This window comes from Oncorhynchus nerka, linkage group LG7 (assembly GCF_034236695.1).
Source record: "Oncorhynchus nerka isolate Pitt River linkage group LG7, Oner_Uvic_2.0, whole genome shotgun sequence".
Classification (NCBI taxonomy): Eukaryota; Metazoa; Chordata; class Actinopteri; order Salmoniformes; family Salmonidae; genus Oncorhynchus; species Oncorhynchus nerka.
The window spans coordinates 23,732,574-23,757,940 of NC_088402.1; the positions used below are offsets into that span (position 1 = coordinate 23,732,574).

At 40.6% G+C, this 25,367-nt stretch overlaps 1 protein-coding gene and 1 pseudogene across 1 annotated transcript in view; one reads left to right on the plus strand and one right to left on the minus strand.

Moving 5' to 3' along the window:
- Positions 1–8,798, minus strand: part of LOC115131310 (TBC1 domain family member 20-like) — a 41,431-nt pseudogene extending 32,633 nt beyond the window's left edge.
- Positions 8,799–13,181: 4,383 nt separating this feature from the next.
- Positions 13,182–25,367, plus strand: part of dgat1a (diacylglycerol O-acyltransferase 1a) — a 28,734-nt gene continuing 16,548 nt past the window's right edge. Inside the window, 5 exon segments of the mRNA XM_029662971.2 lie at positions 13,182–13,526; positions 14,812–14,899; positions 24,057–24,097; positions 24,259–24,344; positions 24,608–24,660. Of these exon segments, the coding sequence (XP_029518831.2) occupies positions 13,303–13,526; positions 14,812–14,899; positions 24,057–24,097; positions 24,259–24,344; positions 24,608–24,660 (492 nt within the window). The 5' untranslated portion in view covers positions 13,182–13,302.

Below are 25,367 nucleotides of genomic sequence, written 5' to 3' on the forward strand. Positions count from 1 at the left end.
GTGAGTGAGTTACCTCTGTTCTATTCTATCGATGACACAGTGAGTGAGTTACCTCTATTCTATTCTATCGATGACATAGTGAGTTACATTTACATTTACATTTACATTTAAGTCATTTAGCAGACGCTCTTATCCAAAGCGACTTACAAATTGGTGCGTTCACCTTAAGACATCCAGTGGAACAGCCACTTTACAATAGTGCATCTAAATCTTTTAAGGGGGGTGAGAAGGATTACTTTATCCTATCCTAGGTATTCCTGAAAGAGGTGGGGTTTCAGGTGTCTCCGGAAGGTGGTGATTGACTCCGCTGTCCTGGCGTCGTGAGGGAGTTTGTTCCACCATTGGGGGGCCAGAGCAGCGAACAGTTTTGACTGGGCTGCGCGAGAACTGTACTTCCTCAGTGGTAGGGAGGCGAGCAGGCCAGAGGTGGATGAACGCAGTGCCCTTGTTTGGGTGTAGGGCCTGATCAGAGCCTGGAGGTACTGAGGTGCCGTTCCCCTCACAGCTCCGTAGGCAAGCACCATGGTCTTGTAGCGGATGCGAGCTTCAACTGGAAGCCAGTGGAGAGAGCGGAGGAGCGGGGTGACGTGAGAGAACTTGGGAAGGTTGAACACCAGACGGGCTGCGGCGTTCTGGATGAGTTGTAGGGGTTTAATGGCACAGGCAGGGAGCCCAGCCAACAGCGAGTTGCAGTAATCCAGACGGGGAGATGACAAGTGCCTGGATTAGGACCTGCGCTGTGAGTTAGTGAGTTAACTCCATTCTATTCTATCGATGACACAGTGAGTCAGTTACCTCTATTCTATCAATGACACAGTGAGTGAGTTACCTCTATTCTATTGTAGTCATTTAGGCAGGTTGCCTTCGTGTTCTTGGGAACAGGGACTATGGTGGTCTGCTTGAAACATGTTGGTATTACAGACTCAATCAGGGACATGTTGAAAATGTCAGTGAAGACACATGCCAGTTGGTCAGCACATGCCCAGAGTACATGTCCAGAGTAGAGGTCGACCGATTAATCGGAATGGCCGATTAATTAGGGCTGATTTCAAGTTTTCATAACACTCGGAAATCGGTATTTTTGGGAACCGATTTTGCCGATTTTTTATATTTATTTATTCATTTTTTACACCTTTATGTAATCTTTATTTAACTAGGCAAGTCAGTTAAGAACACATTCTTATTTTCAATGACGGCCTAGGAACGAGGCAGAACGACAGATTTGTACCTTGTCAGCTCAGGGGATCCAATCTTGCAACCTTACAGTTAACTAGACCAACGCTCTAACCACCTGCCTCACAAGGAGCCCGCCTGTTATGCGAATGCAGTAAGCCAAGGTAAGTTGCTAGCTAGCATTAAACTTATTTTATAAAAAACAATCAATCAATGACTGTCGTTGCACCAACATAAACATCAATGCCTTTCTTAAAATCAATACACAAGTATATATTTTTAACCATGCATATTTAGCTAAATGAAATCCAGGTTAGCAGGCAATATTAACCAGGTGAAATTGTGTCACTTCTCTTGCGTTCATTGAACACAGAGTCAGGGTATATGCAACAATTTGGGCCACCTGGCTCTTTGTGAACTAATTTGCCAGAATTTTATGTAATTATGACATAACATTGAAGGTTGTGCAATGTAACAGGAATATTTAGACTCATGGATGCCACCCGTTAGATAAAATACGGAATGGAATAAACGTTTTGTTTTTGAGGTGATAGTTTCCGGATTTTGACCTAAGGCTCGTATTTCTGTGTGTTTATTATGGTTAAGTCTATGATTTGATATTTGATAGAGCAGTCTGACTGAGGGGTGGTAGGCAGCAGCAGGCTCGTAATAGTCAAAGGTATATGGTTTAGAGAGAAATAGTCGAGGCGTTATAATTCCTGTAATAACTTGTGGCTGAACTTGAAAGGGGTTCCTTCGTTATTTTACCGTTCATGTCTTCCATAGAGAATGTCTTGATCTACTTCAAATAAGGTCTGTGTTTCGTGCTTAAACCGCCTCTGCATTTTGATACCCGTGTAAATCTCACTAGGATAAGGTAACGTTTGTCAAAATATTTTCATAAATCCACTCTACAAAAAAAAATATCTTTGTTTATATTTAGCCAATATTGATCAGTTACCTTGTCCTATGGATATCTACACAGTTATAAAATTGGCAAGGTGGTGTAAGCCTACACGAAACACAGACCTTATTTTAAGTGAATCTAAAAATATCCTATGGAATAAATGAATGAAGGAACCACTTTTCAGATTTTGCTAGAAGATGTCATGGGAATTATGACTCGCACTTTGGTAGTCAATTCTTACCATGTCCATTATTAAAATAGGATTTCCTGCATATACAAATTACAGTTTTTTTTTTCAACATTCTTCACAGGTAACTTAAACTCTATTTTTATTCAAACAGTTTAGAGTAATTGTCTCCTAAGCAGACTCTTCAGTATCATTGTCACTTCAGATCTGTGTGTGTGTTTTGCAGATGGCAGAGAAAAGCAGAGCACCAGTGTGGGACTATTACATGGAATTGGCACCAGGGAAAGCAAGGTGTCTTATTTGTGATAAAGATGTAAGCATGGGGTCAGCAACGGCTAAATCAAAAAATACCACCAACCTGTGGAATCACCTTAAGAACACCCATCCAAAAGCCCATATGTATTATATTAAGTTAAAATAAAAGTGTTCATTGTTCATTCAGTGTTGTTGCAATTGTCATTATTACAAAAATGTCTATATATATATATATATATATATACACATTTTAAAAATCGGCCGATTAATCGGCATCAGCATTTTTTTGGTCCTCCAATAATCGGTATCGGTATCGGCGCTGAAAAATCATAATCGGTCGACCTCTAGTCCAGAGTACATGTCCTGGTAATCCATCTGGCCCCGCAGCCATGTGAATGTTGACCTGTTTAAAGGTCTTACTCACATCGGCTACGGTGAGCGTGATCACACAGTCATCCGGAACAGCTGATGCTCTCATGCATGCCTCAGTGTTGCTTGCCTCGAAGCAAGCATAGAAGTGATTTAGCTCGTCTGGTAGGCTTGTGTCACTGGGCAGCTTACGGCTGTGCTTCCCTTTGTAGTCTGTAATAGTTTGCAAGCCCTGCCACTTCCGACGAGTGTTGGAGCCAGTGTAGTATGATTCAATCTTAGCCCTGTATTGACGCTTTGCCTGTTTGATGGTTCGTCAGAGGGCATAGCAGGATTTCTTATAGGCTTCCGGGTTATAGTCCCGCACCTTGAAAGCGGAAGCTCTACCCTTTAGCTCAGAGTGAATATTGCCTGTAATCCATGGTTTCTGGTTGGGGTATGTACGTACAGTCACTGTGTGGATGACGTCCTCGATGCACTTATTGATAAAGCCAGTGACTGATATGGTGTACTCCTCAATTCCATCGGAAGAATCTCAGAACATGTTCCAGTCCGTGATAGCAAAACAGTCCTGTAGTTTAGCCTCTGCTTCATCTGACCACTTTTTATAGACCGGGTCACTGGTGCTTCCTGCTTTCCTTTTTGCTTGTAAGCAGGTATCAGGAGGATAGAGTTGTGGTCGGATCGGATTTACCAACTGGAGGGCGAGGGAGAGCTTTGTACGCATTTCTGTGTGTGGAGTACAGGTGATCTAGATTTTTCCCCCTCTGGTTGAACATTTAACATGTTGATGGAAATTAGGTAGAACTGTGTTAAGTTTCCCTGCATTAAAGTCTCCGGCCACTAGGAGCGCCGCCTCTGGGTGAGTGGTTTCCTGTTTGCTTATTTCCTTATACATCTGACTGAGTGGGGTCTTAGTGCCAGCATCTGTCTGTGGTGATAAATAAACAGCCACGAAAAGTATAGCTGAAAACTCTTTAGGCAAGTAGTGTGGTATGCAATTTATCACAAGATACTCTACCTCAGGCGAGCAAAATCTAGAGACTTCCTTAGATTTTGTGCACCAGCTGTTGTTTACAAATATGCACAGACCGCCTCCCCTCGTCTTACCGGAATGTGCTGTTCTATCCTGCCGGTGCAGCATATATCCCGCTAGCTGAATATCCATGTCATCATTCAGCCACGATTCCGTGAAACATAAGATATAACCGTTTTTGATGTCCCGTTGGTAGGATATTCGTGATCGTATCTCGTCTAATTTATTGTCCAATGATTGCACATTGGCGAGTGATATTGACAGTAATGGCAGCTTTCTACGGATCCTTACGAAGCATCCGGCTCTGTGTCCTCTGTCGCTGCGTCTCTTCCTCTTGCAAATAACTGGGATGTTGGCCTTGTCGGGTGTTCGGAGAATATCCTGTGCGTCCTGCTTGTTGAAGAAAAATTCATTGTGAGTGATCGCTGTCCTGATATCCGAATCTCTTTTTTGCTGTAAGACACGGTTGCAGAAACATTATGTACAACATAAGTTACAAATAACGCGAAAATAAACACATAATAGCACAATTGGTTGGGCGCCCGTATAACTGCTGCCATTTTCTTCTGGCACCATTTTATATATACTGCTGCCATTTTCTTCTGGCACCGTTTTATATATACTGCTGCCATTTTCTTCTGGCACCATTTTATATATACTGCTGCCATTTTCTTCTGGCACCATTTTATATATACTGCTGCCATTTTCTTCTGTCACCATTTTATATATACTGCTGCCATTTTCTTCTGGCACCATTTTACCTCTATTCTATCAATGACACAGTGAGTGAGTCAATTCTATTCTATCAATGACACAGTGAGTGAGTCAATTCTATTCTATCAATGACACAGTGAGTGAGTCAATTCTATTCTATCAATGACGCAGTGAGTGAGTCAATTCTATTCTATCAATGACACAGTGAGTGAGTCAATTGTATTCTATCAATGACACAGTGAGTGAGTCAATTCTATTCTATCAATGACACAGTGAGTGAGTCAATTCTATTCTATCAATGACACAGTGAATGAGTCAATTCTATTCTATCAATGACACAGTGAGTGAGTCAATTCTATTCTATCAATGACACAGTGAGTGAGTTAATTCGATTCTATTCATGACAGTGCATGAGTTAATTCTACTCTATCAATGACACAGTGAGTTAACTCTATTCTATTATATCAATGACACAATGAGTAAATTAACTATATTCTATATTAGATCTAATATACAATATAATGATCTTAATAAAATAATCATTGATCAATGGTGCAGTGAGTGAGTTCCTCTTGGGAAACGTTTCAAGGACCTCCTGACGTCAAGCAGCACCTGGTTGAAGTCCTTGTGGTTCTCTCTGATATCCTTAGCTAGAATCAAAACAAATGCTCAGCGCCCCCCTCAACCATTGTTTTCAGTTGAACATATTTAACAGTGCTGCTGCCAAAGGCCCTGAATGTTGCTCGTTTACATTACGTTGTTGCACAGTATTGAAGAATACAGAATGAATCAATGTTGACAAAAGTCACCTGAATTTGATGAAGTTACAGTAGGCTACATTCAATCAACATACATCAACAGACTATAGACAGCTAGAGGCATACTGACACAGTGTAATGGTCGTGGTAGTCTACAGCCACGTCTCAGGGCAATGGCCAAACGCAACGATGGACATCCAGGATCTCACATTGAAACCTCTCACTCACTAGGTTTAGCAGGCAACTTGTAGACGTTGACGCTGAGCAGCTTGGGCCAGACTTCCCTCCTGATCTCGTCTGTTAGAAGGCCTCCCTCGCTGACGGCTGCCCTCCGCAGGGTCTCAATGTCCAGTGGGTCACTGTTCAGGCCCTGGAGGATCTCCACCACGACTCGTGCTCTGCTTGACAACAGAAAATATGAATTAAGATTATACATGTTGTTCAGATAGCAATACGGTCTTGACTGTGGACAGGGTTTGCTTGGATGTTAAGATAACACCAGAGTACCACTACAAGCGAAGGCTTGTCTATGCTGGTATTGTAGGTTGATATCACTTTTTGTTAGTCAATTCTTTCCACAAAATGCTATTCAATGTCAATTGTGCAAGTTAAAAGTGTGTACTTTCACACATTCTACTGTTACTAATTTACAATGTGGCACATAGCTAGTAAATATTAATATCCCACCTGGGTCATTCCTACAATACGGTGTGTTTTGGACCACATCACTTTAGTGGAAAAAAGTATATATTTTTACATTTGTTTTGTATTCTATCAGAAAAATGACATGTTTGACTTTCAGAAAAACATATTGGTCAAGCTCAGACACTTATCGCCATATATATATTAGGATTTATTGTTCATACATGGACCATGGGATATTTCCACCTGTTAGGGACATACACCTAACTATCTGAAAGTGTTAACAATGCATGTATATATCTAGATTTAGATTTAAGACATTCAAAGTCCCTTACTCTATTACGTTAATTTATTTTCTTCAAATAATTATACATCAATGATTATTGAGCGAAACGTGTGTTATTTTCATTTGCACCACATTTTTTCTAATAAGAGTGAATAACAACAGAATTTGGTCAACATTTTTGCATATGTATTTGACCCCTTCTATTTCGACAAGTTACCACAAAGATACACGTAACATTTGATGATATTATTCAATTATGATTTTTTTTTTAACACTGACCTAACAGGGTGGAATAAAGCATAACAGGGTGGAAAGCAATAACAGGTTGGAACTAACAACAATAATGAACAAAATATTGAAACAATTAAAGATATTTTATGAAAACATTACATTTATAATTAGAACCACTTTCTTTTTATTTAATTTTCAATTTACTTTTGTCTTTTTAAAAACATTGTAAAACAACAAAAGTATATTATTAAAAGACAAGCATTCCATTAGAACAACATAGCTACATGTAAAACAATTGGATTGCATTTGAAAATCACTGTTAGTTCAAGTTTAATAACACTAATCAGGCATTTTATGATAAACAGCCCTCCACATTTTGCTCCTAACAATTCTGGGCTCACGGTTCACGCTTAATAAAATGGTTATTCAAAAGGTTTAACAGCATTTATAAAATATCTCATACATAGAAAGAAACATGAACCTTTAAAAAGTCCCCCCCTCCCCTTCTTCCCTCTCACCTCTCCTCCAATTCACTCCCTTCCCACTCCACCCCTCTTGCTTTTTCTCCACTCCACTCCATCCCCCTTCCACATACTGCAAGTCCCTTTGCTCCAGTTGTAGCTAAATGGTTTCCAAAGTGGTCTTTTATGTACCTTCAAGCTCTGGGATCAGGCATTCTACCTGGTAGTCAGCATACTTTGCGAGGGCTTAGCCTGAATAATTTGTTTATTCCATTACAGTGCATGCAATTGACCAGGATGTTATCCTCATGTACATCTGTTATGATTCCTGGGTATGGCTCATTGTCATAGGACAGCACACACCACTGTCCAATATGGTGAGAGTGAATGGCCTCTGGTCACCACGGGGTTTCAACGGTGCACACAGATCTTGGAGCATCAGGAGCTTCTAGAGCTGCTTCTGTGGGCTCCCAAGTGGCGCAGTGGTCTAAGACACTGCAGTGCAAGAGGCATCACTACGGTCCCTGGTTTGTATCCAGGCTGTATCACATCCGGCTGTGATTGGGAGTCCCATAGGGTGGCGCACAATTGGCCCAGCATCGTCCGGGTTTGGCCGGGATAGGCTGTCATTGTAAATAAGAATTTGTTCTTAACTGACTTGCCTAGTTAAATAAATAAAATAAAAACTCAAAGCAGGGACAGGCCATGACCCCCTCATCTCTTTGGCAGAGACAGGTTATGTCTCTGTACTTGATGTGACCTGGCAACACACTTTTCACTTGATGCATCTTCATTGTGCTTTTCACTGCAGTTTTTGGACGAGAAAATCCCACGGCTGTAAAGGCCGTTAGCCATGAATTGGAGATTCTTGTGGGTTTTACATTGGTGTCTCAACCCAAAATGGCCTAAAGGTGCAGAAGAATGAATCTTGACTTTCTGACAGGAACTTCCTGGGTAGATTCTTCATTGTCTGCCTGCGACCTTTTTTGCATCTTCTGTTTGTTTCCTCCCTGTAGTCATGTGACTCACATCATCCCTTCTTGGATTCAGCAGTTGTACAGTTTCTCTTCGTCCACACAAAAGGTACAAATATATCCATCCAATCCAGCCCTCTCCTTTGGAAAACCTAGTCGGTTCTTATTCACCATGTTCCCAATAGTTACTCTTGCAATCATCTGCCTCTCCTTTTCTGGTGTTGCGATATTTAGTTCTAATGTCTTCAAGCAATGATGAGTGTAACAGAAGGGTTCTTCTAATGGTTGGATGGACAGGATGATGCCTCAGCATGGCATTCACTTGAGTGAGGAGATTTGGAATTTCCCTTAACACATTGGAATGTCTCGTATTTATCTTTTTCCAAGGTGGCTTGAAGTTTCTTGATCTCTTTCATAAGCCTTTTCTTTGTATTGTTGGTCTTTCTTTGACCTTGATGTCTTTGCCTAAAACACAGTCAGAACTATTAGTATTGTAATCAGTAAACAAATAAATAAATCAAATTGACCAATCAGTTAATCAATCAATTATTCAAAGAATGAATCAATAAACCAATCAATAAAAACATGGGTATGTTTAGTAATATAGAATAGAGTACAAATATTGTGAACACAGCTCAAATAGATCCTGACTAATAAAGTATTAAAGTACCCAGCTTCAAGCTTGCTCTAACCTTGAGGGCCTTGGCATTGGGTCATGTTCAGGAAGTGGGGGAGGTGTGGGGGAAGGGGAAAAGATGCCCTGGCTGTTGCGCTGGTCTTTTCTTCTCTCTTCGTCTCTCTCCATTTTTCCCTTAAAACACGCTTCTCGCTCTCTCACTGATATCTGCTATCCTCTTTTTCACTGTCTCTCTGTCATCTCTGTCTCAAGGTAGTTTTGTCGTCTCTCTGGGTCTGCATCACGGCATGCTCGGTAACACCGCTGCTTTTCAGGAGCACTGAGTGATGGTGCTATTCCCTAACAAATGCATGTAACTCTTTTAATAACATAAACATAATATCAGCAAAAAAGAAACGTCCCTTTTTCAGGACCCTGTCTTTCAAAGATAATTCGTAAAAATCCAAATAACTTCACAGATCTTCTTTGTAAAGGGTTTAAACACTGTTTCCCGAATGGTCGTTAAGACACTAACAGCTTACAGATGCTAGGCAATTAAGGTCACAGTTATGAAAACTGAGGATACTAAAGAGGCCTTTCTACTGACTCTGAAAAACAACAAAAGAAAGAGGCCCAGGGTCCCTGCTCATCTGAGTGAACATGCCTTAGGCATGCTGCAAGGAGGCATGAGGACTGCAGATCTGGCCAGGGCAATAAATTCCAATGTCCGTACTGTGAGACGCCTAAGACAGCGCGACAGGGAGACAGGACGGACAGCTGATCATCCTCGCAGTGGCAGACTACGTGTAACAACACCTGCACAGGATCGGTACATCTGAACATCACACCTGCGGGACAGGTACAGGATGGCAACAACTGCCCGAGTTACACCAGGAACGCACAATCCTTCCATCAGTGCTCAGACTGTCCGCAATAGGCTGAGAGAGGCTGGACTGAGGGCTTGTAGGCCTGTTGTTAGGCAGGTCCTCACAAGACATCACCGGCAACAACGTCGCCGGACCAGAAAGGACTGGCAAAAAGTGCTCTTCACTGACAAGTCGCGGTTTTGTCTCACCAGGGGTGATGGTCGGATTCGCGTTTATCGTCGAAGAAATTAGCGCTACACCGAGGCCTGTACTCTGGAGCGGGATCAATTTGGAGGTGGAGAGTCCGTCATGGTCTGGGGCGGTGTGTCACAGCATCTTCGGACTAAGCTTGTTATCATTGCAGGCAATCTCAACGCTGTGCGTTACAGGGAAGACATCCTCCTCCCTCATGTGGTACCCTTCCTGCAGGCTCATCCTGACATGACAATGCCACCAGCCATACTGTTCGTTCTGTGCGTGATTTCCTGCAAGACAGGAATGTTAGTGTTCTGCCATGGTGAGGGTTAGGGCCATTCCCCCCAGAAATGTCCGGGAACTTGCAGGTGCCTTGGTGGAAGAGTAGGGTAACATCTCACAGCAAGAACTGGCATATCTGGTGCAGTCCATGAGGAGGAGATGCACTGCAGTACTTAATGCAGCTGGTGGCCACACCAGATACTGACTGTTACTTTTGATTTTGACCCCCCTTTGTTCAGGGACCGATTATTCAATTTCTGTGGAACTTGTTCAGTTTATGTCTCAGTTGTTGAATCTTGTTGTGTTCATAGAAATATTTACATGTGTTAAGTTTGCTGAAAATAAATGCAGTTGACAGTGAGAGGACATTTCTTTTTTTTATGAGTTTAGATATATATACAGTACCGTTCAAAGGTTTGGACACACCTACTAATTTCAGGGTTTTTCTTTATTTTTACTATTGTATAGATTATAGAATAATAGTGAAGACATCAAAACTATTAAATTAAACATATGGAATGATGTAGTAACCAAAAAAAAGTGTTAAACAAATCAAAATATATTTTATATTTGAGATTCTTCAAAAGTAGCTACTCTTTGCCTTGATTTTACACACTCTTGGAATTCTCTCAACCAGCTTCATGAGGTAGTCACCTGGAATGCATTTCAATTAACAGGTGTGCCTTGTTAAAAGTTAATTTGTAGATTTTCTTTCCTTCTTAATGCATTTGAGCCAATCAGTTGTGTTGTGACAAGGTAAGGGTGGTATACAGAAGATAGCCCTATTTGGTAAAACACCAAGTCCATATTATGGCAAGAACAGCTCAAAAAAGCAAAGAGAAACAACTGTCCATTATTACTTTAAGACATGAAGGTCAGTCAATTCGGAAAAGTTCACGAACTTTGAAAGTTTCTTAAAGTGCAGTCGCAAAAACCATCAAGCGCTATCATGAAACTGGCCCTCATGAGGAGCGCCACAGGAAAGGAAGGCCCAGAGTTACCTCTGCTGCAGAGGACAAGTTCATTAGAGTTAACTGCACCTCAGATTGCAGCCCAAATAAATGCTTCACAGAGTTCAAGTAACAGAAAATATCTCAACATCAACTGATCAGAAGAGACTGCGTGAATCGGGCCTTCATGGTCAAATTGCTGCAAAGAAACCACTACTAAAGGACACCAGTAAGAAGAAGAGACTTACTTTTTTTGTATATTCTTAAAACGGCATTGTTGGTTACGGGCTTGTAACCATTTCACTGTAAAGGTCTACAGCTCTTGTATTCGGCGCATGTGACAAATAAAAATGGATTTGATTTGAGTGTGCAAAGCTGTCATCAAGGCAAAGGGTGGCTACTTTGAAGAATCTCAAATATATTTTCATTTGTTTAAAACTTTTTTGGTTACTACATGATTCCATATGTGTTATTTCGTAGTTTTGATGTCTTCACTATTATTCTACAATGTAGACAATAGTAAAAACCATTGAAAAACCCGGCTGTATCACAACCGGCCATGATCGGGAGTCCCATAGGGCGGTGCACAATTGGCCCAGCATTGTCCGGGTTTGGGGAAGGTTTGGCTGGTGTAGGCCATCATTGTAAAATAAAAATGTGTTCTTAACTAACTTGCCTATAAAGGTTCAATTTAAAAAACGGTTGTTATCTCTCCAAAAAACTGATTGACAGGGCTGTTTTTGAAGGGGTATTACTACAAACTAACAGGGTGGAAAGTGAAATCAGGGAAACACAGAAAATCTTAAATACAGTAACAATAAATACAATAATCATGAAAAGAAAAGTATTTATGACAGATATTTTAAGTAGGACTATAAAATAATGAATAAATATTTGGAATATTTGATTATTTAATGGCATATTTCTCGTAGTGGATGAATAGCACCCAGCGAGGTGGTAAAAATACATCAAATTCCCTTTGAGATCCATATCTTCGTGTTTTTATGGTAAAAGACATCTAACTTTATATTTTAAGACCTTTGGAATCCACATTTGACAATAAATAAGGTGTTATTTCTTGGAGACAGAAAAGGCACCACATAACAGGAATGACCCATCTTTATTTTGAAGTCTTGCTTTGCTTCAACTGCATTGGCAACTTTACTGACTGACACTATCAACTTTGACCTGTTTTGATGAAGAATATGTTATGATGATTCTAAAATGTAAATTTGTATATTGCCATTGAAGAATGGCAGGCTATTCTTATGGGGATTATTAATATAGGTAAATCCCATCCAAGCTCTGCTCTGGGTCAATCGATAGTCACGTTGCTTTGCTGTTCCACGTAGCATGTATGGCAGCTGACCAGCCGATATGCATTCACAGAGGATTCAAACAGAGATCTGCTAAATACTAGTGAAACTATTCGTGAAACAACTGTCAACTATCTGTAAAACGATTCCCAACGTGCAATGTATGAGTACTTTATCTGCTATTTGTTAATAATTGAATACGGATGTTCTGCTAAATACTAGTGAAACTATTCGTCTATTCAACTGTCAACTATCTGTAAAACGATTCCCAACGTGCAATGTATGAGTACTTTATCTGCTATTTGTTAATAATTGAATAGTGATTTAGTTCATTTCCCTATATGTCTCGGAGTATTTCCATACCCATTTTCCCGGCTTCCTGTACTATGCTGGTGTTTCTTTCCCTTTTTCATAGCCTGTTCAAATTAATAACACATCAACAATACATATGTTGTGATACCGTCACTTGCTGAAGTAAATACAGGTTTATAATCGTTTGTCTAACAACAGAAAATAACAATTACAACGAATTCTCAGTTCGAGTTGTGATCTACCATACAGCTGTTAATTTATCATCTGCTATTGTCCCAGGAAATCCACTTAACTTCTTTTGAGGAGGGATTTATAATTTCATGCTATCTGATTGGTGCAAAGGGATAGCAATTTAAAAATATATGCATTCACTTTCAATTGGAAATCCATGAAGGTGGGCTCAGTGCACTAGTGCTTGTAACGTTTCATTACTCTTGTCTTCTGGCATGCAAATGAGTTGCATGTGTGCACTTTGAGAAAAACCAGACTTTGATGAACAATATTCCCCATTTATACGCCATTTTTTAAATAACAAAATGAATGACTAACTTCAAAAGCGTTAAACTGTGCGCCGCGTCACAGCCCCCCACCACCAGCACCTCCCACAAACTATTGCTCCTCCCTCCTCAATCAAAATAATGTTGAGGTTTATAACTGGGACTGCAACCTTCTCCTCGACAGCATGTCGGGCTGGACTTTACAGCAGAGGCTCAAGGGAGAAACGTCTAGTTCAATTCTAGCAAGGTACGGTTGAATGCGTCAAATTTAAAAAATGGGTGACAGAAACGATAGAGTCCCCATGATGACACGCAGAACAAGGAGAACCACCATCTGCGCTACGCCAGCGGGTGCCAATTCTAAACAAGCCAACGGCAGCGCAGGGGAAAAAACGTCAAGCCAACCGAGCCACAGCAACCGGAAAGTGGAGGAAAAACGGGTGCACGAGCCGGTCACTACACCACGCAAGGAGAGGAGCAAAACCAGCGAAAGATTTCGGTAAGACATAACGCAAGGCTTTTTGTGCGCTCAGCTCACAGATGTCTTTAATTTACAGCTGTCACTCCACTTTTGTTAGAATTATATTTTTGTCATTTAGTAGACGCTCTTATCCAGAGAAATTTACAGGAGCAATTGGGGTTTAGTGCATTGTTCAAGGGCACATCGACAGATTTTTCAACTAGTCGGCTCAGGAATTCGAACCAGCAACTTTTCGGTTACTGACCCAATGCTCTTAACCGCAAAGTTGCATGCAGCCCTGAAATGTTTTCTAAACTTTAGGTGCAGGTTACTCCTAATACAAGCTGCAGGTAGGTAGGTACAAGCTACAGGTTCCTCATAATATAGGTCGAAAGGACTAATCTTTCATAGGTTCACTTACATCATGTATGATTCCTTTGCTTACATGTTTGCAAGAAATCTAGGCCAAATGTCCATAGGTTACCTTTGCAGATCAGGTAACTAGTTATGCTGCAGTAAATTTTAAATGTGCTAGACTAGTGCAACTGTGGCTGTACACTTCAGTGATCCTCAATTTATGGGCTTGTTTTGTGTAGGCCATTCACTTCCACTGCGAGGTGTCTTCTGGTTTCGCAATACCAAACAAACCCCCTTTACTCCAGTTTTCACAACCAGTGTCCTTGGCCTTCTGGGAATTGCCAAAGTCCTAACAAAGTTTACTATCCCAAAGCTCGAAGTGCAATATCCAGTGTTTTGGGAAATTAAATCTCAGATATAAGCCTACTGCCAGGAAATATCTGTGACAAATGATGCAATGAATTATGAACATTATAATTTCCCCCCTAAAGCAATGTCAATTCTATAATCAACAATATGCTCGCCGTAGACCTGTTTTTTTTAAGCCTATTTAAAAAAAAATATATATATATATATATGTGTTGAGACCATTCGTGATGTCTTCTGCTTTACCCCCCCCCCCCCCCACATACAAACTAACACTTAACTTTTTAAAATTTCTATGTAACCTTTATTTAACCTGGCAAGTCAGTGAAGAACAAATTCTTATTTACAATGACGGTCTACCCCTCCAATTGTGTGCTGCCCTATGGGACTCTCAATCACGGCCGGATGTGATGCAGCCTGGATTCTAACCAGGGACTGTAGTGACCCCTGCGCCACTCGGGTGCCTGCATATTAGGTTGGAGTAGAGGGTTGTCGCAGTGCACCGGCCAATGAGCCGTTTATTTTTTTTTTTTTTTATTTTTTTTTTAACTGAAGTTAATTAGTTGTATCTAATACTGTATCCTTATTACTGTCTCTTCAGCTGCCATGTCCTCCAGGAGTCCCTGCTCAGCTCAGCCAGTGGCTACAGTAACTATAGAGGCATCCTCAACTGGTGTGTGGTCATGCTGGTAGGTGCTAGCCTGACTTATTTTTTTTTGTAAGATTTGATCATTAATAATTATACTAAGCTATGTGGGTTTGTTTTAAGAAATTCATACCAAGGATAATAAAAAATTTAAAAAAGTATCAAGTATCAAAAAAATATCCTAATTAATTCATAATTTCTGGGCTTACTGCTATAGCGGGCTTGAAGTTGCGTCACAAATCACCTAGCTATCGCACCAGGCACCATGTTGGAAGACAAGTCAGTCTGTTGGATGGCTGGCTATTTTTTGCTACCACAGGAAACTTCAGGAAGATTGCCTATTTAGTTTTTCTAAGGACCCAGAAAATGGAGGCAGTGGAAGAACCTATTAAAGTAAGTAAATCTTTTTTGAAAATGGTGTGTTGCTAGCTAGCTAGAGCTTGCTACATAAACTCTGTGTGCAGGCTAACTCAAATGAGCTGCTAACGTAAAGTTAGCTAGTTATTAACATTAGCTGGCTATACAGCATGTAAAGTTAGCTAAGTGAATTAAATATCACCAGTGTTAGAGTTGTGTAAATTCGAATCTGGTATCAGGATAAATATAACAATGAGTCACCGATTGTATACTATGTATTTTTTTATTAGCTAAGTAATAAATGGAAAATGCAACTTTCGTATATACAGGCTCACTGTAATACCACGCAGGGCAGAACAGAGAACTGACAGGATGTACGTAAACAGTTGTTCTTATACTGTGATAGACATAGGCCAACAGACGGGTTGGAACTATCACAGTAGAGGCTGAGCGTGGTTTAAACTTGCTCAGCCTATTGCAGGTGCTCAGGCGGGTCCCCGCCTCTTGGCGCTTCCTGGAGTCCTCCCTCCGTCAATGTATAGATTCCTACTGTTCTGGTATCGCAGCCTAGTTATAACAGTTGCTCAGTTCCTGCTATTGTGCTGTTCAGTATTTTTCCATCTCAGTTAAACCTCGTGATGACCACCCCTCCCTATGCCTGCTTAACCACACCGTTGTACGATACAGCAAGTCCCACCATGTGCTCAATATTGTTACATACAAACACAAGGACAAAGCATCTGCTGGGCTGTTATCTACAGTTTTGCAACATGCAGGTCACACCATGTTACTCAGTTCTTGTCACACACACACAAACAGGCAAGTAGATGTAGCAAGCAGTTGGTTACTCTCATGATTATGCTCAAGTGCACAAATGCAGATACTTCACACAGCCAACATCAGATAATATTTAATCATATATATATATGATACTGGCTATAATGTAAAACACAGGATCCCACACCAGCTAGCTATCTTGATGTATGTATCGCTGTAACTCCAATGCATTTGTTGTTAGCTACCTAGATTTGTATTTTATTTTTAATTTCACCTTTATTTAACCAGGTAGGCAAGTTGAGAACAAGTTCTCATTTACAATTGCGACCTGGCCATTGTAAATCAAAGCAGTTCGACACATACAACGACACAGAGTTACACATGGAGTAAAACAAACAGTCAATAATACAGTATAAACAAGTCTATATACGATGTGAGCAAATGAGGTGAGATAAGGGAGGTAAAGGCAAAAAAAAGGCCATGGTGGCAAAGTAAATACAATATAGCAAGTAAAACACTGGAATGGTAGATTTGTAGTGGAAGAATGTGTAAAGTATAAATAAAAATAATGGGGTGCAAAGGAGCTAAATAAATAAATACAGTAGGGAAAGAGGTAGTTGTTTGGGCTAAATTATAGGTGGGCTATGTACAGGTGCAGTAATCTGTGAGCTGCTCTGACAGTTGGTGCTTAAAGCTAGTGAGGGAGATAAGTGTTTCCAGTTTCAGAGATTTTTGTAGTTCGTTCCAGTCATTGGCAGCAGAGAACTGGAAGGAGAGGCGGCCAAAGAAATAATTGGTTTTGGGGGTGACCAGAGAGATATACCTGCTGGAGCGCGTGCTACAGGTGGGTAATGCTATGGTGACCAGCGAGCTGAGATAAGGGGGGACTTTACCTAGCAGAGTCTTTTGGATGACATGGAGCCAGTGGGTTTGGCGACGAGTATGAAGCGAGGGCCAGCCAACGAGAGCGTACAGGTCGCAATGGTGGGTAGTATATGGGGCTATGATGACAAAATGGATTGCACTGTGATAGACTGCATCCAATTTGTTGAGTAGGGTATTGGAGGCTATTTTGTAAATGACATCGTCGAGGATTGGTAGGGTGGTCAGTTTTACAAGGGTGTGTTTGGCAGCATGAGTGAAGGATGCTTTGTTGCAAAATAGGAAGCCAATTCTAGATTTAACTTTGGATTGGATATGTTTGATGTGAGTCTGGAAGGAGAGTTTACAGTCTAACCAGACACCTAAGTATTTGTAGTTGTCCACGTCCAGAGTAGTGATGTTGGACAGGCGGGCAGGTGCAGGCAGCGATCGGTTGAAGAGCATGCATTTAGTTTTACTTGTATTTAAGAGCAATTGGAGGCCATGGAAGGAGAGTTGTATGGCATTGAAGCTTGCCTGGAGGGTTGTTAACACAGTGTCCAAAGAAGGGACAGAAGTATACAGAATGGTGTCGTCTGCGTAGAGGTGGATTAGAGATTCACCAGCAGCAAGCGTGACATCATTGATGTATACAGAGAAGAGAGTCGGTCCAAGAATTGAACCCTGTGGCACCCCCATAGACTGCCAGAGGTCCGGACAGCAGACCCTCTGATTTGACACACTGAACTCTATCAGAGAAGTCGTTGGAGAACCAGGCGAGGCAATCATTTGAGAAACCAAGGTTGTCGAGTCTGCCGATGAGGATGTGGTGATTTGACAGTCGAAAGCCTTGGCCAGATCAATGAATACGGCTGCACAGTAATGTTTCTTATCGATGGCGGTTAAGATATAATTTAGGACCTTGAGCGTGGCTGAGGTGCACCCATGACCAGCTCTGAAACCAAATTGCATAGCAGAGAAGGTATGGTGAGATTTGAAATGGTTGGTAATCTGTTTGTTGACTTGGCTTTTGAAGACCTTTAAAAAGGCAGGGTAGGATAGATATAGGTTTGTAGCAGTTTGGGTCAAGAGTGTTCCCCCCCTTTGAAGAGGGGGATGACAGCCATGGAAGAGAGTGAAAGGATTAGTTAGCAGTTCCAGCTGTCAGAGAAGGGATAGTAGACTACTCTGGATAGAGAAGGTGACATTGTGAAAATATTCTCCAGTTCCAGTCTCTAGCGGGAAACTGAGGACTGAGCTATAGTAACATAATACTCAGTGCTGTTTAATTTGAGAATAATGCAGTCTGTTTCTTTTGATGTTTTCTGTCCTCAGATACAGAGCTGTCAAACCCTGTCTGCAGATGAAGAGGTCCCAAGAGAATAAGGGTGTACATCCTTGTATACTATATGTGTACCTATGTTAGCACATTTTGTGAACAGAAATACAGTTTAAAAGTTACACAATGTATAAACATATTACAACTGGAGCTGGCCAACCCTGCTGTGTGTGCTGGCTTCTGTTCCAGCTCAGCACTAACACACCTGATTCAATGTATCAAACCTAATTACTTAATAATCGAGTGTGCTATTGCTGGGCTGGAACAGAAGTCTGCTCCCCTGTGATTCAGTGGAGAGAGGTTGGCCACCTCTGGTATTGACTTTTTGTTCACCTGAAATGATGCTTTAGTAATAATAGTCTACTTGTGAATAAAAGTGTTTAACCTTTACATATGAGTTAGCTTACTTGTACACTTTGAAATGGTTTCAAATTTTTTTTTTTTAAGTTACGTGTTTTAATTGTTAACTTAGACACTAGTTCATCTTGAATAATCGTTATGTTGATTAATCACAATCCTGCAATAAACAGTGGAAGGGGAATCTCATTTGTCTGTTTCTTTGATGTATTCTCAAATGAAAATGATCTTTCTGTTCAGTCATAAGCTCTCCAATTAGTTTTATTTGATTGTTACAATTTTCAGGATATCAGACATGTGAACCCATTTTGCAGTTGATAATGGCATGCAATGCAGCCGTAGGCCTACAGCAGTGATTCCCAACTCCAGCCCTTGAATACCGCCAACACAAATTTTTGTTGACTCAGGTGTGTTTGTCTGGGGCTACAATAAACCGTACTGTTGGGGTACTCTAGGACCAATGTTGGGAACCACTGGCCTACAGTATGATGGCATTGGCCTTATGGGCATTTGCAATGCACCCCTTGACATAGTGGATATGAAGCAGAAAATAGCTTCGCTCACACAATGTTCAGCTATATGTTCTCAATTTTTTTTAAACAATTCCAGTGAACAAAGTATGAGGCTAATCATTATACTGGATGTTGTACATGCCTTGTGCTGACATGAAATTGTTTATTGCAAATCCAACCCTTGTAATCTAGGTGGTGAAATGTATGGAAGCAAGAGCTTTAATCATACACACAACTACTACCAAATTCAATGCAAGATACCTTTCTCCCAGAAGGTCTGAGTGGCACTTGGAGGTGCTACTATGATAATGGTTTGCCTAAGACTACCACAATTACATTGTCTATGCAAAATGAGTTTGACATTTTAAAAGAAGATAGTAGGGCTATGAGAAATACTTTTTATTCAATGGGTCGGTGCAAACAAATACGATTTCACCCTTAAAACAATATAGCCTATTGTGTAAAATACTATTTTAAACATACTGTACTTTAACATTCCAAATTACATTTGATATATTCATAGGGTTTAATGGGACACTTTTGTCATGATGTTAAGGTGCTATACTCAAATGGCACAACAGAATAATTCAGTCAAAAGCACAGCATATGACAACCAGCTGAGGGATGTCTCCTTTTCATATCTGGAAAAGAAGTAGAACCTGATGCTCCTGCAGCACTGCTCGTCTTCAGTGGGAGTCCAGTTGACATGGGTGTATTGATGGAGGTCTGTTGGTGAACCTACAGAAGTACATAAACAAATGAAAAGCACTCCTGATGTTAGAATATCACTTCTTCAGGTTACCTTTACCTTCATGGCACTTAAGTGTTTGGTGTTTTAATTCATTCAGGTTTTAGTTTCATATAAATACTACATCTATTGCTGGGCTGGGACAACCAATAGTCAACACAGCAGGTTGTCCTATCCCATTGAGGCCTTTGTCATATGCTGTAATGTTCATACATTTTCTCTCCTTATGAATGAAGTTCTCAACAAATTATCTTTTGGTTATTGCATGATAACCACTTTTTGGACAATGTTCTCTAAGATTTATGGATGTTGTGTCATACAATGTGTGTCTCTTCATGGTCATGGCAAGAAGGGATCCAGCTTTTGTCAAATGAACTTAATATTTGACATTTCGTAGCAGATTAGGAGTATTTACGCAGCGGGTTAGGAAAAGGATTAGGGTTGACTAAAATGCAAAAACAATATAAGCGATATCCCTTTTCGGCATAGATTACGAGGATATTTTATTGATCTGTTGTCAGTGTCTGTAGATGTTGAAGTGTGACATGAATAGATTGAGATGCATCCAATGCAATAAAACCAATACTGTATCTCTGGTTTAAACTGACAGATTTTTTTATGGGGATGTGTTGATTATGCAAATGACAGAGAATACAGTGATTCTGCTGGCAACTGATCAGCCATATTGAAGCCATTGATATAAATCTGCATGAACCCACATTGTCCTTTTAGACTCTCCAACTTAGACTGCAATTTGTAGAATATTGAATACCGGTACTCTTCTGTCAATTACTTCTCTCCTGTTTGGGGAAATCTGTGAAGACTCAACTCTGATCAGCTTTGTGGATGGATGGATAGTTGGTTATCTGTCTCTCAGTAGGCCTACATTCCTTGCTTTCCTGCCAATTGCCAGTTTTATTGATAGGCAGATATCAGTTTCTCTTGGGCTGTTGTCTACACAGTGAGAATCATGAGTAACCCAACGGTGTTTGAATGTCTTTTCAGAGCTGTCTCTCAATAGAAATGGTAAACATTGTTGACTTATCTTATCCACACTATGCCTGTGCATGGCAAACAAAACAGTAATCAGTTTGAAGAGAACCTTTATCCCTGGCCCTCTTATATTTTCTTATGCGAGAGGAGTTTTCTATGAACTATGAAGAGACTTGGACTTTGAATGAGAGCTGAAGCATCTTGGTCATGTGTCACACAGCTTGCCTCATTCAACTGTGAAGGCTAGCCAAGTCATTCAATCACTCTTTCTCCTTTGTGCTCTTTCACACTCTTTCTTGATCGCTCTCTTGATGTTTTTATAAAAACGTCAAACTTCACTTTATATTATAGCAGTCAAAGAAACGGTCACCACTCCTCTCTTGGCACTCTGGCAGTTAGGCTCTGTGGTGGGCATTTTAACACTAACCTGTCGTCTTTCTTTTTACTGAGAGGAGCCTGATAAGAATCTCTCCATTGTGTCACCCACCTTACAAGCATTGCCTGTTTTTACTAGTACACCTTATCTGGCTCATGTAGCCTACTGGAGGCTGTAGCCTACTGTATGTTGATAAGCACAACCAGGCATGCACAAATGTCCAGACAAACTGGAGGTCCATATTACCTAGGTTTAGCCTAATGTAGTCTCTGAAGTTTGATCAATTTAAGTTTGCATTGTTCAGATAGGCAATGTTCAAGTCATTGACATGTTCTGCTAGGCTGCTGGCATTGTGTAATGGAGTGGGCAGTAGCCAGAGCATTCATGACTCCTGTCAAGTGTTTTGATTTGTCAGTTGATGTGTTGCAGTTAATTCTGTCCCCCAGGGTAAGGTCAAATGAGGACTCAGAATTTCTTCCTTTGATGATAGACATTTCCTGTTCTACTTAAAAAGTGTTAATGGAAGTTCAATGGTATTTTATTTTTCTGGCAGAACATCCAATAATGCGCATTTCTAACATAATTTATTAAATTAATATGGACAGAATCTCATATATTATAACTAAAAATAAACACCCAATTCTTTCTGTTTTGAAGAGATTGCAGGAAAAATCTTGCCGTTGCCTTCAAAGCATCTGAGCGAGAAGTTTAATTTCCATAGCCGGTATTAATCCAGTCTTTGAAACATGATCGCTATGACATTCAAACTGACCCCCCCCCCCCATCATATTCCCTGGGAATCATCCCTACATTCTTTATACCCGCTAATGAATGGGTGTGAAACTCAAGTGGAAAGTTGCTGGCTAGAGGATGTGAGCTAGGAAAGAGATGTAACTGTTACACGGCGGACCCTCTGTAGCTATCTTTTACATTGCTGGCTCATCAAGGATATTCTTCGGTCACTGTGATGCCCAGCCAGTTCGAAGGGGTTGGTTCCTCGGCACGTGCTGCTTCATGTAGGCCTGACCAGAGCTGCCTATTTCAATAAATGGCTCTGGTCCTAGGCAATATCTACAGTATGTAGACTGTTTCAATGGACCATAAATATTGCAGTTTCTGTATCTTACAGGTCATGTGTGTTAGGCTAGGTAGCCTTTGGCTACATGCATAATTGATGCTAAGCTATGTTGGTGTTCTTTAGGTTGATATTTTGAAGGGGCTGAAACATACAGGTAACCCACAGCTATCATTATTGTTTGGGAGAAATGGGAGTAATTTAACAGTTCAATTATTATGATTTAGTTTTTTATATGTTGCTCCTCAAATTGAACAAGCCCTTTTGAATAATGTAGTAAAGAAGTTGCTGCTGCAGAAACGAACCTAACCTTGTAATGAAGCAGTCTGTCTGGTATGCTGCTTGTAGGTTGACTCATGCTTCTCTTTTTTTAATGTGGCAACAACAGCATGTCTATTTTCGGTTTGGAACTCAAACAGGGTCTGCACGACTCCACTATCCAGGGCCAAGGTTTCGGGATCAGGGTTTGCTCTTTCAGTGTCTCTGTGTGTGACTGTCAGCTTTAGATGAACGTGACACCACCAGTGAGTGACCGCTGTGATATAGTCTATGGATAGCCTGCTAACATTTTAGCCTCAGTGAAACAATGTGAGCTATTGCAAGATCAGTATGGTGTCACAAGGCTAGTCTATGGACCTGTTTTTGTAAACCGCTCAGGGATAGGGCTAGAGAAATGTAACCACTCTCAAATTCATAGACCAGACAATAGATCCAAGGACTGACCATCCATGAAATCAAATGTATAGTTTTAACCATGTTTTGAGGCTATATGGTGTTGGTTTACAATTACATTCTTTACAAACAATAGGGTAAAACAAATGTATATTTTTGGTTCTGATGAGGTATGACCGCTGAACTAAGTTCAAGACTCATAAATTATTTTCAAGAATCAATAGGTATCAAATTAATTATACAGTGTAAGTTCCAAAAGGGGGATATACATCAGATTAAACCTTTAATGGAAGTGCTAGCTAGCCTGTGTATCCTAACCAATCTGGAGACAGATAACAGCTACAATACTGCATGGTGAGAAACACAAGGACGATTAGCCTAGATATTTCACCTCGATTGATCCCTCATCTCGTTTGTTTTTGCTGTAATACAGAAGCAAGCTATGAACATGTACTGTGTCATGTACCGCTGCCTGTTGTGGGTTGGTCCCCAGGGTTAGGTTATCTGTTGCCAGAATGGATGATTGTTCTTATCAGCCTTTATAGCATTGAGATTAGCATTTAAACTGCTGGGCCTCTCTTTACCCTCCCCTTACTAAGCCAATGGGCAGGCATTTTCACTGCAACATTCCAAAGTGTGGAGCGCCAAGGATCAGGGGTTATTCTTAGAAAGGGATATTTTGAAATGGAGTTCATCTCTTAAATTGTAAGTTGTTTGGCAAAGTGAAGTGTGTTTTGGAAACCTTAATCTTATCTTTCCGATACTATGTGAAATCAGAATGTCTTACCTGCATGTGACTCAAGGAGGATTATAGTCCACCGCTTAACACATTATTTTTGTGATATTGGAAGTCAAACAAATGTGTTAAATAGATTAAGAAAAATTTGAGGACAAAGGGGGTATGACTTTCTTTTTTTAATTGCAGAAATGTATTTGAAATTACAATTCACATGCAGTCAAAATGACTGCCTCTGCACTTGTAGTGTATGGCTCACATCAACGTGGTGGAAGACTGACCTGTGACCAGTCTGTCTGTGTTGATAATAAATGATCACTGGTCAGTCTTCTCCTTCATACAATTTTGTTTGTATAAATTTGGTTTACTTCTGATTGCAAAATCTCTTCTGTTGCAGGTCTTGTGCAATGCACGCCTTTTCCTGGAGAATCTAATAAAGTAAGTATCTGCAGCTTTAAATAACTAAAACACTTAGGCTGTCAACTTCAATATGAACATTTGTTAATCACTTCTGTCACGACTGCCGATCCTTTCATTTTGACCACTGCTTCTTTTGTAAAAGTAGTATCCATCAATATCTTCTTTACCTCCTCTGATAGATATGGGATACTGGTGGACCCCATCCAAGTGGTTTCACTGTTTTTAAAAGACCCATATAACTGGCCTGCATCTTGCCTTATCATTGGTATGTAGACTAAACCGCTCTCCTCTTTGGCATGCTAGCCTTACTATTGTGATTGTTGTACATCTTCCCAAATCTATTTATTTTAATGTCTTATTGTCTGGTTTTGGTTGCTTTGCAACCCAAGTCATTATACCAACTAAAATATCAACTGGTTTCCCACCAAGTGGGGGCTAATTTTCTCATTTTGGAATCCAATATTGTAGGAATATTACACGGCTGTCTTTTGTGGAGTACCCGAATCTAATGTGTTTATTTTTCCTCAGTTTCGAACGTGTTCATAATGGCAGCTTTGTACACGGAGCGGAGGCTATCAGTGGTGAGTGTCATGCCATAATGTCTTGGACTAATCTCTCTGTTGCTTGTGAACAAGTATTTCAGACGCCTGTTAGGTAGAGATGGTGTGGGACATCTGTTAAATAGGTTTTTCAAGCATTCCCCCCCTAATAAAAACCAATGTGGCTTTTTTTTAAAGCTGTGTGTGTGTGTGTGTGTGTGTGAATGCAACATGTAAAGTGTTGGTTTCATGGGCTGAAATAAAAGATCCCAGAAATGTTCCATATACACAAAAAGCTTATTTCTCTAATTTTGTGCAAAAATGTGTTCACATCCCTGTTTGTGAGCATTTCTCCTTTGCCAAGGTAATCCATCCAATCAGAAGCAGATTTTACTCCACATGATTACTACACAGTTGCACCTTGTGCTGGGGACAAAAAAGCCACTCTAAAATGTGCAGTTTGCCACACAACACAATGCCACAGATGTCTGAAGTTGAGGAAGCATGCAATTGGCATGCTGACTGCAGGAATGTCCAACAGAGCTACAGCCACAGAATTTAATGTTAATTTCTCTACCATTATCCGCCTCCACCTGGACAGCTGATGAAACTGAGGAGTATTTCTGTCTGTAATGAAGCCCGCTTGTGGGGAATTGGCTGATTGGCTGGGCCTGGCTTCCCCAGGGGCTAGGCCTATGTCCTCCCAGGCCCACCCATGGCTGTGTCCCTGACAAGTGAAATCCATAAAT